General features: G+C 41.1%; 1 protein-coding gene across 1 annotated transcript in view; it reads left to right on the top strand.

The window, feature by feature from the left end:
- LOC128688200 (cell adhesion molecule Dscam1) overlaps positions 1 to 18,793 on the top strand; it is an 876,413-nt gene that overhangs the window by 552,335 nt on the left and 305,285 nt on the right. Inside the window, exon 15 of the mRNA XM_070086854.1 lies at positions 9,763 to 9,921. Within this exon, the coding sequence (XP_069942955.1) occupies positions 9,763 to 9,921 (159 nt within the window). The remainder of the gene's footprint in view (positions 1 to 9,762; positions 9,922 to 18,793) is intronic.

The following is an 18,793-nucleotide window of genomic DNA, read 5'->3' as shown; positions in this document are numbered from 1 at the left end:
CAACGGTAATCCTCCACCATGTTGGGACTGAAACTCCACTGATAAATACCTCCATTGTAGTGATATTTTAGTGACAACTTTCACCATGCTCATCATTACGAGCACCAAAATTCATGGAAAGGAGTCCAGGTGTGAATGATGAAGAAAGTATATTATCAGGGACATACGACAGTCCAAGTGCTCTACAAGCTTATGTAATATTTTGCACTAACTCGGCATAATTTTCTTGTCTGTGCTTTCCTAAGAAGTTCTGGACGTCCTGCCTGAAAGCTTTCCTTGCAGCCACCTCCAGTGGGGTCAGTTTTGATAGAAATACTTGTCTCACGAAAACGTAATGACACGACTGCAAACTAACCATACCACGGGTGTGGCTTGAACTCGCGGTTAGTCTTAAAACTCCAGAATGACGATTTAGCTACTGGGCTAACGCTTCGGTCTGGGGTTTTACGACTCTCCAACAGCGAGTTCAAGCCCCGCTCGTGATATGGTTTGACAGGAATACTTGGCTGGATAACAGTTCACGTATTTGTGGCTAAATAAAACCCCGGCCTTAATTAAGTTTGCGTCAGCTAAAACTCCTCCAAATTTTTCCTTAAGGTAAACAAAACCTGCCCCTTCACCACCCATAGTTTCTACTTTATGTACAATGGTGGAATAAACATCTCTTGAGGATGTACGAATGGCATATGTTGTATATTGAATTCTTCTGGAGCTTGGTCTTTTCTAACCGGCTATTCTTTGTCCTTGAAGTGGTTAGCCTCATAACGACTATTCCGCAAAAGAAACTCATGACTCATGTGTTTTGTGTGCCCAGGTTGGAGTCCAAGTTTTTTTTTTCTTAACACGTCGGTCGTCTCCCACCGAGGCAGGGTGACCCCAAAAAGAAAGCAAATTTCCAAAAAGAAGATACTTTCATCATCATTATTACTTTCACCTCATACATAATCACTGTTGTTGCAGAGGCGCTCACATACTACAGTTCAGAAGTTCCTCCAAACTGCCAATATCCCAAACCCCTCCTTTAAAGGGCAGGCATTGTACTTTCCATTTCCAGGACTCAAGTCCGGCTAACCGGTTTCCCTGAATTCCTTCACAAAATGTTACCCTGCTCACACTCTAATATCTCGTCAGGTCCCTAAAACCATTCGTCTCCATTCACTCCTATCTAACACGCCAAGTTATAGACATATATTCCACTCGTGGTCGTTCTATGTTGTTAGTCTTAACAGGATTTCCATGGACTCAATTGTTAGACGCAGTCTCACAACATGAGTCATTCGCACAAATGGCTTTCATTGCCGTTGTGAAGGAGCACCTCTTTCAAACTGATCCTGTTGGCATCGTGAATAGTCTTCATTCAACAGAATGGTGTTAGTATCCCAGTTCCTTCATAATACCATTCACAGAAGCACACATCATACTCCATTTGATAGAATACCGCCAAACTAGTATGGAGTGCACGAAAATGAGACATTTTTGTTCCTTCTGCTAGAAGGTTTCCCTCTTGTAAGCGTGATCCAAGCAGTTCTGCCTCATACTCTGATATTTCAAGGTCCCTGACAAGGTCACTTAATTCCTGTAGAGTGATTAAGTGAGGTTACTTCAGTCGCAGATTCTGGTTGTTCACTAGTACAAACACAGGTAATGAATAGCCTGTGAGACCTGGTCATACTAGGAATTGGAGCAAACAAACTCAGCAGTAGACTATAATGAATATTTACTTTCACTATATAAAGGTATGTGCACTATGTACAATATATACAGATAGAATAATAATAATAATAAGTGTACACCACGGTGACAGATGGCAAAGCAGAGGCCAGAGAGAGTGCACCGTACTCAACCAGCAGGTAGGCAAGTCTGCCAGTACTTATCCCAAGTGAACCATGTTGCTTCAGCTTTGGCGGGCTTGCCTGTGATTGGTCAGTGAACCAAGGTACTGATTTAACCACTGGTACCCTATCGATCGGTCTTAGCACCCGGTTCACTAGTTGGGAGGCAACCTATATGGGAGTGTGACATACGCTGAATAAATTGTAACATACTCTTTGCATGCCACACCCTACCCCAAAGGGGCTGTAATAGCCGGGACTAGGCCTCCACCTCTATAGGTAGCGTGCTGCCATGGCACTGAGCAATAATGGAACCGCTTTTCCTGTCAACCATCCAGTTCGTTAGATAAAGCTCAGCTTTTCTCGAGACTTAAAGTCAGACTCTATCCTAGAGCGAGACAGCACACAGAAGGTCTAACGTTGGTTCAGTACACCTGCGGATAGCAGCAGAATGTCCTTTCACTAAAATAAAACCCCACCATCGTCATTAAAAAGCATATTTATAATGGGGGATGAGAGATAAGCTACCCACACGGTCCCTAACACATCTTAACCTAAATTAAACATGAGAAAGTATATCTGCCAATACATTTTCTTTGCCGGCAATATGTATGACTCTTAGGTTGTAAGGTTGCAGCCTAAGACTCCATCTCATCAAATGTGTGTTGTGGTTTTTCATTGTGTTGAGGTAGACAAGAGGATTATGATCTCAGTAGACTGTGACCACCTGGAACAACTGCCCCATGTAGACCTCGACATGTTCCAGTGCAAGTATCAGAGCGAGGGCTTCTTTCTCAATGGTGGCATAAGCTCTTTGGCGAGGTTGATACTTAACAGAGAAGTAAGCGACAGGCTGCAACCACTCTTCCCTAGATTTTTGTAGGAGTACTGCCCCTACCCCTGACTTACATACATCAATCTGTAATACAAAAAGTTTCGAAAAATCGAGAGACAGTAGAATATTTGAAGTACAAAGTAGCCGTTTGGCTTTATTAAATGCTTTTTGACATTCTGGGGTCTATTGAAATTTTTGTTTCAGACTGGTAAGTGAAGTTATGGGTGGTTACATTATCTGCAAATTTCTTACAGAAGCGTCTGTAGAAACATAACATTCCTAAGAAACACTGGTATTGAGGTGCTGGGTAATTCTTAATTACAAGAATTTTAGCAAACTTAGGGGCTACTTTATCATTACCAACTTCATGACCCAAAAAAATAATAACAGACTGGCCAAAGTGAGCTTTAAGTCGGAAAGCATGTTGGTCCCACATATTGGAAACTACTGCTATATCATCCAGATAAGCTGCCGTGCCTACAAGTCTTTTAATAGCCGTATGAATCAGCTTCTGGAACGTTGCTGGTGAGTTCTGCATACTGAATGGGGCCACTATATATTGATAGTGACCTGGAATTATGAGGGCAGATATTTCCTTTGCCTTATCTGTCAAAGGTACCTACGTTATCCAAACGTTGCAAAGGGTAGGCATCTGGAATAGTGACCTCATTCACCAGACTTCTTAAAAAGGATACACGGTGAAGCCCATGGACTGGAGGACTCCTCCACTAATCCGTGTTCTAACAGAAATGCAACATCCTGCTGAAGTAGCTTCTGTTTTTCGGGATTAACTTTGTAGGGGGAGAGTTTAATAGGCTTAGTGTTTTCGATGTCTACATCATGATATCCCAGAGTACATATTTTCGGGACATCCGAAAATATGTCGGGGTAAGTTTGTAAGAGTGTAGTTAGACTTATTATTTGATTTTTAGACAGCACCATCATTAAAGGGCTAGGGTCCTTGATGAGGACAGAATTAAGAAGCTTAACTTGAATCTCTGGAATGGTGTGCAAAGAATCAGGATCATCTATAGAGGCAGAAGACAGACTCTTTACTGGGACTATTAAATATTTTAATCTGATTTATGTGGTAAATTTTACTTTTCGTGGGATTATCAAGGGGAGCTACCACATAATTTGCATCAGAAATTTTATTTCTTATTTGCAATGGTCCCATAAATGTAGCTTTTAAGGTGTGACCAGGTTCCTGCACCAGCAACTTGTCTCCTGGACTGAAGGAACGAAACATTGCATTTCAGTCATACCCCTGTTTCACAGCGTTTTGAGCAGATTTTAAGTTAGCCTTAGCCAACTGACGTGCCACCTGCTACCTTGAAAAAGGATAGTAGAGTGCTAAGCAGGCATCTTCTCCCATCCATCCTTCCTTGAGCTAATCATTGGGCACAATGTGCCCATAGATTAGGTCAAATGGACTGCACCCTGCTGATTCCTGCACATTTTCTCTCATTGCAAACAACAACAGAGGAAGTAATTTATCCCAACCTGTAGAAAAAGGCATACAAAAAGTTCTCATCGTGGTTTTTAACGTCTGATGAAATTTTTCCAAAGGGCCTTGGGAGTGAGGATGTTAGGCAGTGGAAAATTTATGAGTTATACCTAGCCTAGTTACAGCTTCCCTAAAAGCTTTGGCTGTAAAGTTAGTACCCTGGTCAGCCTGGATAGACTTAGGAATGGCAAAGAAAGAAAGAAATTTAGTTATGGCTTTAAGAATGGCTTTAGTGTTTATAGTGCGCATTGGGACTGCTTCCGGATACCTAGTAGCTTTGTCCATGATGGTGAATAGGTATTGGTTGCCTGAATTTGATTTTGGTAATGGTCGCACATGATCACTGATTAGGTTGGCAAACGGCTCTCCATCTGCAGGTATGGGATGAAGTAGAGCAGGTTTAATGGGGCGTCCAGGTTTACCTACTTGTTGACATTCCCTGCAAGAGTGGGTGCGATTCTTCACATCTTTCCTTATTTTTGGTCAGTAAAACTCTTTTAATATTCTATACAGAGTTTTATAAATCCTAAATGACCTCCAAAAGAGGAATTCTGGCCTATGTTAAAAATTTGTGACCTAAATTTCTTAAGAACTACCAGTCTATCTGATTTTGGGCTTCCACCTACCAGCTTACCAGTCTGTGAAGAGCAGTAGGTTGTGTTTAATTTTATATTTGACTGGATGATCTGAGTGGGACTCACCCATGGCTGCCTGAAAAGCGAAGTTTAAGAAAGGATCTCTTCGCTGTTCTTCCCAAAAGGACAGTCCCTCCCTCGGGCAATCCTGCAACCCTAAAGCAGGAAGGCTTGGTCTGGGACTTTTCACTAAATTGACGAAGCTCTGGCCAGTTTTCCTCGTAAAACTTGTCTAGCTTTAGATCTGAGTCGTCCAAGGATGGGCCTGCAATTTCGACAGACATCACTTGGTAGTTTGCACGAGTTATGGCCAACATCAGAGAAGAATTAGTCACTATGGGTTCCGAACATTTTGTAGAATTAAGAATGTTATTACCTAGCAATAACACAGCATCTTTCATAGGGAATCCTTCAGAAACACCTACAGTCAAATATCCTGTTTAATATTTACTCTGCACATGTATCTTTTGTAAAGGGATAGAAAATAATTCCTCCAAATGCTTCAAGTGAAAGGAAGGATTGCAATGACGTCTTTTCAGAGGGGAAGGACTCCCTCTCATATAAGTGAACAAAATCCCCGGTATCCCTCTAAGTGGTTACTTCAAATTTTGTTTTCATTCTCCTGAATGGTGATGTAGCATGTACTGTAGTATGGGGCCATACCTCACTCTACTTCGGTTCCTTGTTGATTTCGTGGCTGGCGCCACTCTATATACTGACACCGTTGTTCACCATGTTGATCATGAGTTTGATGTCGTTGCTCACTAAGTGGACCGCGAGTTTGAAGTCGCTGAGCACCAAACGACTTAGTTGATTGGCGTCGTTGTTCACTTTCATCCTGCCACTTCCTCCCTCCAGTAAAGGACTTGTCCCTGACTGGAGGGCTGTTGGGACAGGCTATTGGGACAGGCTGTTGGTACAGGCTGTTGGGACAGGCTGTTGGGACAGGCTGTTGGAACAGGCTGTTGGAGGGACAGGCTGTTGTGAAAAAAGATTAGATCGTTCGAACAAGAAGTTAGCCTCAATATTTTCAGCCAGCCTGGATGCTTCTAATGCAGTGATCAACGAACGATTTTCAAAAATGACTCTAACCTCTGGTCCAACAGATTCCAGCCGGTTATTCGCCAAAAGTAACTGTACTGGGCCTGAAAAGTTGGAGACACCACTTGCCTTGTAGTATTTTGTGAATTTTTTTGACTGCTGCCTTACAAAGTCTACAAGCCGTAACCGATTGACAAAGGTCCTGTAGACCGAAACGTTGCTACAGTAAAATGTCGCATTAGTTGCACTTTTGTCTTTTGATCTAACATACCTTAGAAAGGGCTGATTTTGAAATAAGCTGAGGTAGGATAACAGTTCTTACCCAGTGAAATTCATCAGTGCGAAACAATGCTGACCTGTAATCTGGATATGCTATGTTGTTCTTATTTATCTTCGAAATACCGGACACATTACCCATGCAGAAGTATTAGTCACACTGGTAATTCTTCGGTTATCACCACTACACTGGGACTGAAAATAACATTGATGTACTTTTTCCAATAAGCCATTGTACTCACCAATTTGTACTCATAAAATTTGTGGTTGCATCTCCCGGACTCCCTCTTCGCTAGTCGCTATTAGGTTCACTCTCTCAATGAGCTTTATCGTATTTCAAGAAGTACAAACAATACATCATATGTTTTATTATTTTTTTTTATTAGCACACTGGCCGATTCCCACCAAGGCAGGGTGGCCCGAAAAAGAAAAACTTTCACCATCATTCACTCCATCACTGTCTTGCCAGAAGGGTGCTTTACACTACAGTTTTTAAACTGCAACATTAACACCCCTCCTTCAGAGTGCAGGCACTGTACTTCCCATCTCCAGGACTCAAGTCCGGCCTGCCGGTTTCCCTGAATCCCTTCATAAATGTTACTTTGCTCACACTCCAACAGCACGTGAAGTATTAAAAACCATTTGTCTCCATTCACTCCTATCAAACACGCTCACGCATGCCTGCTGGAAGTCCAAGCCCCTCGCACACAAGACCTCCTTTACCCCCTCCCTCCAACCTTTCCTAGGCCAACCCCTACCCTACAGAGTATACTACTGACTCCGGCCATACAATAGAGCGGAAAAATAATGTAAGGGACCTGGGAGTAGTAATGTCTGAGGATCTCACTTTCAAGGATCACAACAGTGCCACGATCGCACGTGCAAAGAAAATGATAGGATGGATAATGAGAACTTTCAAAACGAGAGATGCCAAGCCCATGATGATCCTTTTCAAATCACTTGTTCTCTCTAGGCTGGAATACTGCTGTACATTAACATCTCCATACAAAGCAGGTGAAATCGCAGATCTAGAGAGTGTACAGAGATCCTTTACTGCACGTATAAGTTCTGTCAAGCACCTTAACTACTGGGAACGCTTGGAAGCACTTGACTTGTACTCGTTGGAATGCAGGAGGGAGAGATATATCATAATCTACACTTGGAAAATCTTGGAAGGAATGGTCCCAAATTTGCACACAGAAATCACTCCCTACGAAAGTAAAAGACTGGGCAGGCGATGCAAAATGCCGCCAATAAAAAGTAGGGGCGCCATTGGTACACTAAGAGAAAACACCATAAGTGTCCGGGGCCCAAAACTGTTCAACAGCCTCCCACCAAGCATTAGGGGAATTGCCAATAAACCCCTGGCTGCCTTCAAGAGAGAGCTGGACAGATACCTAAAGTCAGTGCCGGATCAGCCGGGCTGTGGCTCGTACGTCGGACTGCGTGCGGCCAGCAGTAACAGCCTAGTTGATCAGGCCCTGATCCATCGGGAGGCCTGGTCATGGACAGGGCCGCGGGGGCGTTGATCCCCGGAATAACCTCCAGGTAACCTCCAGGTACCCCGCCTTCCTTCCACTACAGACTGATACACTCTTGAAGTCACTCTGTTTCGCTCCATTCTCTCTACATGTCCGAACCACCTCAACAACCCTTCCTCAGCCCTCTGGACAACAGTTTTGGTAATCCCGCACCTCTTCCTAACTTCCAAACTACGAATTCTCTGCATTATATTCACACCACACATTGCCCTCAGACATGACATCTCCACTGCCTCCAGCCTTCTCCTCACTGCAACATTCATCACCCATGCTTCACACCCATATAAGAGCGTTGGTAAAACTATACTCTCATACATTCCCCTCTTTGCCTCCAAGGACAAAGTTCTTTGTCTCCACAGACTCTTAAGTGCACAACTCACCCTTTTCCCCTCATCAATTCTATGATTCACCTCACCTTTCATAGACCCATCCGCTGACACGTCCACTCCCAAATATCTGAATACATTCACCTCCTCCATACTCTCTTCCTCCAATCTGATATCCAATCTTTCATCACCTAATGTTTTTGTTATCCTCATAACCTTGCTCTTTCCTGTATTCACTTTTAATTTTCTTCTTTTGCACACCCTACCAAATTCATCCACCAATCTCTGCAACTTCTCTTCAGAATCTCCCAAGAGCACAGTGTCATCAGCAAAGAGCAACTGTGACAACTCCCACTTTATGTGTGATTCTTTATCTTTTAACTCCACGCCTCTTGCCAAGACCCTCGCATTTACTTCTCTTACAACCCCATCTATAAATATATTAAACAACCACGGTGACATCACACGTCCTTGTCTAAGGCCTACTTTTACTGGGAAATAATCTCACTCTTTCCTACATACTCTAACCTGAGCCTCACTATCCTCGTAAAAACTCTTCACTGCATTCAGTAACCTACCTCCTACACCATACACCTGCAACATCTGCCACATTGCTCCCCTATTCACCCTGTCATACGCCTTTTCCAAAATAAAGACTCAACACATATGCTGTACGCCTGAAAAAGGCGTACAACATATGTGTTGAGTCTTTATTTTGATTATCTCTCATGTCGTGTTTCTATGTAAACTTCACATAGTTTGTTATGTGTATTAGTTGATAACGTTGTGTATACTTGCCACAAACATTGCAAAAACTGTCTACACTCTTCTGGTTTCTTCGTCTGTTCACCTTATTCTGAAGTAAATATTACATATAACAGAGCAAAGAGATATCAACTTTGAATGCAAATATGTGAATGTTGGAGCAAAAACATTGTACACTGAATAGAAACCATTTGTAAATATGTCCGATCATTGGGACGGCCAGATCACACATGATGCCATCAAACTTATTTTAGAAAAGCTTCCAAAAATTTAATAATAAACACAATGAAATATATATTTTTCGTTAGATTCAGAATAATTTTTGCGAAATTACTGCTTTCACAAAGTTTCGTTTGCTTCTTTAAGCACTCTGGAGAACATAGGATACCCATGTGCTGCCTTTGGTCCTTACGATTGATAAAGTAGACATGTGCAACATCTGGGTATCATTATTTTGCAGGTGTATCGCCAACCAATGGCTTTATCAGTATAGTACATGGGCATAATTTGAAGACTTGAAATATATGCAAAAGCTAGTGGAAGACGTAATAACTAGTCTCTCAGTAATGAGAGACTGGTTACTACGTTAAGCACAGGCTTGTGCGACATCAGGTATCTTTATCTAAAGATGTTTCGCCATGCAGTGACTCAGTCAGTTCACTATAGTAGTAATGTGAACGGTTTGAAACAGAAAACAGTGAAAGATGAGGTAATTAGTCCCTCAGCATTGCAGATGTTGCATATGACTAATTACTCCTCTTGTCATTATTGCATATAAAAACGATGTAATGTTACAGTATCTGATTCCATATGTACATCACGCATTTCCGTATACTTCCATGTATACTTCCATGTATACTTCCCTGTATACTTCCATGTATACTTCCATGTATACATCCAAGTATACTTCATAAACTTTCAAGTGTTTTCTTACATGTGTTTTGTAATTTCCAAGTGTAGTTTAATATACTCCTGACTGTGTACTGACCTGTATTTCCATCTAGGTGGCGGGTCATCAGAGATGGAGGTGAGGTTGGAGGAGGGAGGGAGAGTCTCCGTGTTGGTGATACCCTCCATCACTCGCGCCCACGCTGCTGTCTACACCTGCCAGGCTTCCAACTTGTACGGTACTGACTCAAGAACCTTCTTCATCAACGTTGTTGGTGAGTCAGACTAATACAATCACTACAGTGTTGATTGATTGTTGTCTTGCTTATCGTTGTGCTATCTTTCATTGGGTTAGAGCGTCATGGAATTTTCCCTCACCATGAGGAGGGCTAAAACAACTTGGGTTCGAATCCTCGGCTAATCACATTGTTGTTATTGATAAAATACCATTTGTTCGTGATTACAGTAATATAAAATACTGCACGTGGAGGTTAGTGCACCAAACTGGGAGGAGGATGAAACTAGCTCTGAACCACCCACACAATCATATGTCCTCGGATCACGGTACAAAACATAGCTCTGCTGGGTGCGTGATTCTTGTAGGATTGTATGGTCCGTGGGTTAGAGCGTCATGGAATTTTCGCTCACCATGGGGCGGGCTAAAAGAACATGGGTTCGGTCCCCCGGCTAGCCGCAGTTTGTTTTTGAATAAATACAACTTGTTCGTGGTTACAATAACATATATATTATTATTATTATTATCACACTGGCCGATTCCCACCAAGGCAGGGTGGCCCGAAAAAGATATACTTTCACCATCATTCACTCCATCACTATCTTGCCAGAAGGGTGCTTTACACTACAGTTTTTGAACTGCAACATTAACACCCCTCCTTCAGAGTGCAGGCACTGTACTTCCCATCTCCAGGACTCAAGTCCGGCCTGCCGGTTTCCCTGAATCCCTTCATAAATGTTACTTTGCTCACACTCCAACAGCACGTCAAGTATTAAAAATCATTTGTCTCCATTCACTCCTATCAAACACGCTCACGCATGCCTGCTGGAAGTCCAAGCCCCTCGCACACAAAACCTCCTTTACCCCCTCCCTCCAACCTTTCCTAGGCCGACCCCTACCCCGCCTTCCTTCCACTACAGACTGATACACTCCTGAAGTCATTCTGTTTCGCTCCATTCTCTCTACATGTCGGAACCACCTCAACAACTCTTCCTCAGCCCTCTGGACAACAGTTTTGGTAATCCCGCACCTCCTCCTAACTCCCAAACTACGAATTCTCTGCATTATATTTACACCACACATTGCCCTCAGACATGATATCTCCACTGCCTCAAGTCTTCTCCTCGCTGCAACATTCATCACCCATGCTTCACACCCATATAAGAGCGTTGGTAAAACTATACTCTCATACATTCCCCTCTTTGTCTCCACAGACTCCAAAGTGCACCGCTTACCCTTTTCCCCTCATCAATTCTATGATTCACCTCATCTTTCATAGACCCATCCGCTGACACGTCCACTCCCAAATATCTGAATACATTCACCTCCTCCATACTCTCTCCCTCCAATCTGATATCCAATCTTTCATCACCTAATTTTTCTGTTATTCTCATAACCTTACTCTTTCCTGTATTCACTTTTAATTTTCTTCGTTTGCATACCCTACCAAATTCGTTCACCAACCTCTGCAACTTCTCTTCAGAATCTCCGAAGAGCACAGTGTCATCAGCAAAGAGCAACTGTGACAACTCCCACTTTATGTGTGATTCTTTATCTTTTAACTCCACGCCTCTTGCCAAGACCCTCACATTTACTTCTCTTACAACCCCATCTATAAACATATTAAACAACCACGGTGACATCACACATCCTTGTCTATGGCCTACTTTTACTGGGAAATAATCTCCCTCTTTCCTTCATACTCTAACTTGAGCCTCACTATCCTCGTAAAAACTCTTCACTGCTTTCAGTAACTTACCTCCTACACCATACACCTGTAACATCTGCCACATTGCCCCCCTATCCACCCTGTCATACGCCTTTTCCAAATCCATGAATGCCACAAAAACCTCTTTAGCCTTATCTAAATACTGTTCACTTATATGTTTCACTGTAAACACCTGGTCCACACACCCCCTACCTTTCCTAAAGCCTCCTTGTTCATCTGCTATACTATTCTCCGTCTTACTCTTAATTCTTTCAATAATAACTCTACCATACACTTTACCAGGTATACTCAACAGACTTATCCCCCTATAAATTTTGCACTCTCTTTTGTCCCCTTTGCCTTTATACAAAGGAAACATGCATGCTCTCTGCCAATACCTAGGTACCTTACCCTCTTCCATACATTTATTAAATAATTGCACCAACCACTCCAAAACTATATCCCCACCTGCTTTTAGCATTTCTATCTTTATCCCATCAATCCCGGCTGCCTTACCCCCTTTCATTTTACTTACTGCCTCACGAACTTCCCCCACACTCACAACTGGCTCTTCGTCACTCCTACAAGATGTTATTCCTCCTTGCCCTATACACGAAATCACAGCTTCCCTATCTTCATCAACATATAACAATTCCTCAAAATATTCCCTCCATCATCCCAATACCTCTAACTCTCCGTTTAATAACTTTCCTCTCCTATTTTTAACTGACAAATCCATTTGTTCTCTAGGCTTCCTTAACTTGTTAATCTCACTCCAAAACTTTTTCTTATTTTCAACAAAATTTGTTGATAACATCTCACCCATTCTCTCATTTGCTCTCTTTTTACATTGCTTCACCACTCTTTTAACCTCTCTCTTTTTCTCCATATACTCTTCCCTCCTTGCATCACTTCTACTTTGTAAAAACTTCTCATATGCTAACTTTTTCTCCCTTACTACTCTCTTTACATCATCATTCCACCAATCGCTCCTCTTCCCTCCCGCACCCACTTTCCTGTAACCATGAACTTCTGCTGAACACTAACACTACATTTTTAGACCTACCCCATACCTCTTCGACCCCATTGCCTATGCTCTCATTAGCCCATCTATCCTCCAATAGCTGTTTATATCTTACCCTAACTGCCTCCTATTTTAGTTTATAAACCTTCACCTCTCTGTTCGCTGATGCTTATACTTATTTATCCTCTTTTTCTTAAAATATGTATTACCTATAACTAAACCCCTTTCTATACAAAGTTCAATCAAAGGGCTCCCATTATCATTTACACCTGGCACCCCAAACTTACCTACCACACCCTCTCTAAACGTTTCTCCTACTTTAGCATTCAGGTGCCCTACCACTATTACTCTCTCACTTGATTCAAAGGTTCCTTTACATTCACTTAACATCTCTCAAAATCTCTCTCTCACCTCTGCATTCTTCTCTTCTCCAGGTGCATACACGCTTATTATAACCCACTTTTCGCATCCAACCTTTACTTTAATCCACATAATTCTTGAATTTACACATTCATATTCTCTTTTCTCCTTCCATAACTGATTCTTCAACATTACTGCTACCCGTTCCTTAGCTCTAACTCTCTCAGATACTCCAGATTTAATCCCATTTATTTCCCCCCACCGAAACTCCCCTACCCCATTCAGCTTTGTTTCGCTTAGGGCCAGGACATCCAACTTCTTTTCATTCATAACATCAGCAATCATCTGTTTCTTGTCATCCGCACTACATCCACGCACATTCAAGCATCCCAGTTTTATAAAAAAATTTCTTCTTCTCTTTTTTAGTAAATGTCTACAGGAGAAGGGGTTACTAGCCCATTGCTCCCGGCATTTTAGTCGCCTCATACGACACGCATGGCTTACGGAGGAAAGATTCTTTTCCACTTCCCCATGGACAATAGAAGAAATAAAGAAGAACAAGAGCTATTTAGAAAGAGGAGAAAAACCTAGATGTATGTATATATATATGCATGTGCGTGTCTGTGAAGTGTTACCAAAGTGTAAGTAGGAGTAGCAAGATATCCCTGTTATCTAGCGTGTTTATGAGACAGAAAAAGAAACCAGCAATCCTACCATCATGCAAAACAGTTACAGGCTTCTGTTTCACAGTCATCTGGCAGGACGGTAGTACTTCCCTGGGTGGTTACTGTCTACAAACCTACATATATATATATATATATATATATATATATATATATATATATATATATATATATATATATATATATATATATATATATGTTGTGCCGAATAGGCAGAATTTGCGATCTTGGCTTAAAGAGCAACGCTCATCTTGCCATATAGGACAAGTGAAAATTTGTGTATGCAATAATTTCGCCAAAATCATTCTGAACCTAACGAAAAAAATATATTTCACTGTGATTGTTTAGTATTAAATTATTGTAAAGAAATCTAAAATATATATAGTTGGGTTAGGCTAAAATAAATTGTTCTTGTTATAATAAGGTTAGGTAAGTTTTCTAAGATTCTTTTGGTGCAAAATTATAATTTTTTACATCAACATTAATGAAAAAAAATATATCTTTAAATGTATAAGAGAAAATTTCGGAATGGACTTAATTTTAAATGAGTTCTTGCTATTTGACCAGTTTTACATATTCGGCATGACATATGTTGAAGATTTTGGCCTTACCTGCTGTGTTTAAATTATAACTATATATAATGAACACTTAGCTGATAAATGACAGCAAATCGTCTACACAGCCGCCCCTGCAGACGAGGTCTAGAAGCTGTCGAAACCATCACAACATTGGGCTGTCAAGAGATACAATTTGTAAGTATAAATTACCCCTGGGGGGTGTTATGTCAGCATATTTCATTCGATGATGGCTGACGAAATACCTACTTGTTTGGACTCAAAAGTCCACACCTTACTGCCGATTATAGGTTGATTACAAACTCCTTGTGACTCAAGAATTGCGCAATCCCCCGATCTACAAGAAATTCGTAACATACCTTGCTCTTTGTAACGTGAGCTATGATGTTCTCAACGCCTTCGACAGGTATCGGTAACTTGATAGAACCTGAAGTGTCCTTGGATGTCCACGTCTTCCATTGTCTAGGAAACGCACACTGGTACACTATGTTCCACAAGATTTGTCTTTATTGTTCACAATGTATCACAAGAGAAGCTGATCACACTTCTCTTATGTTTATTGTGTTTGAGACACTTTGTTCACACTAATGCACAGATCAGTGTTCTTTGCTAGTTATCCTGGCGTCAGTGTCACTCTCACTAGAGTCATAGGTGGTCTGGCGTCGCCACACCGCCCCAAGCCATCACTGCCCTACTACACAGAAAAAAAACGCTGACCTAGTACCTTGCATCCTTGTCACCTCCTCGATGAAGCAAAGCAGAATGTTTGTTTCTTGCTGTCTTAAGCATAGACAACATTGTACACTATCTTTACTATGGTAATAAAGTGGGAGCAGGATTTTCCTTAATTGTCCTGCTAAGTAAGAGATGTACTGTCTCTTATAAAAATACACTTTGCAACACCGCTGCAAGGAGCAGAGGTCACTTGACTACGTGGCATAGCATCTGTGATCAATTACTCACTCTAGCAGTAAACAAGACGCTCGCCCCTTCTGAGAGGGCTTGGCCCCTCAGGGCTGAAAGGGCTGAAGGGGGCTGATACCCCCCTCCTGGAGAAAATTTCTCCACACTGGTGGGCGGCGGAGGTTCGCTGCAGGTGAACTATTCATCACTTAACATTAATTTGATTTTCTCACTCGCCACCACTGCTGCTTGTCTTTTCTGAACAGCTTTAGTCTGTGTGGTTTCTGGAGAATCACTAATTTTGTTTCCAACACTGTGTAATTCTAACGGCACTATTTTATTTATTGTCCGCTTATTCACTACACCTTTGCTCAAAACATCAACTGTCCTGATGATTCCATTTGCATCAGGATATATGGTCACAATTTTTCCAAGTGGCCATTGGGACCTCGGACCATCATTGTCGATAATCACTATGTCACCAGGTCTTAAGGACTTATGATTTTCAGGAACACCAGCTCCATAGAAGTGTTCTCTCAATGAGGTGAGATAGTCTTCTCGCCAAATTTTCTCCCAATGTTCAATCACTTTATTAAGGTGTTTGAATTTACGTCTGAATTGCTCAGGTTCGAAATAAGTAGGATCCTCTATGATTTCTTTATCATTCATGGGAGGAACAGGTTCGAGCCTTCTGCCATGTAGTAAATGAGATGGACTTAACACTTCTAAATTGTCCAGATCATCGGTAACATAAGTTAGAGGTCTGTTGTTAACTCTATTTTCTATTTCAGTCACAACTGTACGGAATTCTTCTAAGTCTATTCTCTGACGATGAAGAGCCTTCCTTAAACAACGTTTTACAATGCCGATCATTCTTTCATAAAATCCGGCGTGCCATGGAGATTTAGGAGGAATGTATCTCCAACGACAACTGCGTTGATTCAGCATCTGTTGTACTTCTGGTTGATCAAAGATCTTGCTTATATAAGCAGCACCAGCAACAAAGTTCGTTGCATTATCTGAAATCATCAGTCTGGGACATGCCCTTCTGGCTGCAAACCTTCTGAATAATTTGATAAAAGTTTCAGCAGACATGTCAGTGGCTACTTCTAGATGTACTGCTCTAGTTGTAGCACAAGTGAACAAACAGATGTACACTTTGATGGAAACTTTGTCAACTGTTTTTGTTAAAATTATATGTCCAGTGTAATCTACACCTGTCACCTCAAATGGAGTGATATGACAAACTCTTTCAGAGGGATATGGAGGTGGACCTGAATACTGACATACTCGCATATCATAGTGACGACAAGTAATACAGTCCTTTATTTGTTTTTTCACACTTTGTCGACCTTGAGGTATCCAGTAGGATTGTCGTATATGACAAAGTGTGTCAGCTACCCCACCATGTAACACGTTACTGTGGGCGTTTTGCACAATCAGTTTTGTTAGCCAATGATTCTTGGGGATCAATATTGGATGTATGGCTTCTTTAGGTAGTGAAGAATTATGAATTCTTCTTCGACATCTTATAATCTTTTCTGAGTCGAGATAAAGTCCTAAAGAATTAATCATAACAGGTTTCTTTGGGGATTTATCTTGTGTTTCTAGAAATTTATATTCTGTAGAGAAAACGTCTTTCTGTATTAGTTTCACCCAGTATTTAATGGGTTCAAGACATTCATAATCAGGTTTTATTCCTTTAATGAATTTAAAGACAAGAGCTGTAACTCTTAAGAGTTTACCCAAAGATGAGTATTTAGATCCATCAATGACTATTTCTGTTGTGTCTGCAGTATTTACACAACTTATTTCTGCTGTGTTCAAGCAGACTGTTTCTTCTGGCATAATGTGAGCTTTTTGCTGAGGCCAGTTATTTTCATCAGAGAGCCAGTTCGGTCCGTGGAGCCATAATTTATTATCCACAAATTTCTTGAGTGGGATACCACGTGACAACATGTCAGCTGGATTCTCTTGGGTAGAGACGTGAAGAAAGAGATAATCTCTCTGCATCTCTTTTATTTCTGCTACTCTGTTCTGTACATAGACCAGCTTACTCTTATTATTTCTTAACCACTGGAGAACTGCCTCATTATCACTCCAGATCACGGTTTTCTCAATAGTGAGATGATCAAGTACTTTGTTGAGATAGACAGCTAATTTTGTACCTACATAGAGTGCTGTCAGTTCCAATTGTGGTACTGTTCTGACCTTCAAGGGTGCTACCCTGGCCTTTGAAGTAATTAGTGTACTTCCTTCAGCATTACTCATGTAAGCTACAGCGCCATAACCTCTGGTTGACGCATCACAGAACACATGTAATGTGTACTTGTTTCCTTCTTGACCTATTTGTCTGGGAAATGTAATTTGATGAAGTTGCTTAAACTCCCTGGATATTTCATCCCATGCTTGACTCATTTCTAGAGGCAAGTTTTCATCCCATCCAATTTTGAGTTTCCATGCATCTTGCATAAGCATTTTACCCTTTATGGTAATTGGTGAGACGAGTCCTAGAGGATCAAAACATTGTGATACCTCTGACAGTAAACTACGTTTAGTGAGTGTACTGCATGATTTATTGTTTATCCTTTTGAGACTCAAAGTATCTTCCTGTGTGTTCCAATTAAGTCCCAGCATATTGTTGCAATCAGGAATATCAGTTTCAGGGAAATCTTTTTTGATAAGTTCCCTTAATTGCTTTGAATTTGTATTCCACATCCTTAGAGGCATGTTTGCTTCTTTCATCTCCTTGTTAGCTTCTCTGTATAAGGATTTCAAATCCTCCTCTTTATTCACAGTATCTTGAAGATTGTCCACATAGAAACTTTTCTTTAAGATTTCTTTGAAGGGACTTTCAGATTTCTTCAAATGTGTATTTAGAGTAGCTTCTAGTAAGAATGGAGAGGATGTTGCACCAAATAATACTGATTTGAAACGATAAGTTTTCACAGGACTTTGAGGATCATGTGGATTTTCAGGCCACAAGAATCGAGTATAATCTCTATCTATTTCTTGTAGTCCTACTCTTAAGAAAGCCTTGGAAATATCAGCCGTGTAGGCATATGGGTTTGTGCAAAATTTCATAAGCACGTCTCCAAGCTTCTCAGTTAGTGAGGGTCCGGTCATCAGACAATCATTAAGACTTGCTACATCTTTATTTGCACGTGCGCTGCAATTATATACAACACGTAGTGGAGTGGTTTCAGAATCTTTTCTGACTCCATGGTGCGGGAGATAATGAGCGTTTGTCTTCAACTTATCTTCGACCATTTCCTCAATGAATTTATTGTCCAACTGTTCTTGTATGATATTATCATAGACAGTCAGTAGCTCTGGATTCTTCCTGAGCTCATGTATTTGTGCTTTCATCTGTCTGAAAGCCATGCGATAATTGCTAGGTAGATGTGGTGGATTTAATTTCCATGGTAACCTAACCCAATACTGTCCATCTTCATATTTGACAGTGTCCAAATATTGGTTATAAGTCTGAGACTCTTGTGGGCTTGGTTTATTTATATCAATACCTATCGCATCTAAATCCCACAACTTATCAACTGGTTCATTCATTTCTTCCAGTAATGATAATTTTTGCTGTGGTACATGATCAGTGGTTATTCTTGTAACTAGTACATTTTCCACTGAATCAATATCAGCTTCTT

This window comes from Cherax quadricarinatus, chromosome 19 (assembly GCF_038502225.1).
Source record: "Cherax quadricarinatus isolate ZL_2023a chromosome 19, ASM3850222v1, whole genome shotgun sequence".
Classification (NCBI taxonomy): domain Eukaryota; kingdom Metazoa; phylum Arthropoda; class Malacostraca; order Decapoda; family Parastacidae; genus Cherax; species Cherax quadricarinatus.
Note: the sequence above shows the minus strand (reverse complement) of the source record. Positions and strands in the feature narration are given on the sequence as shown.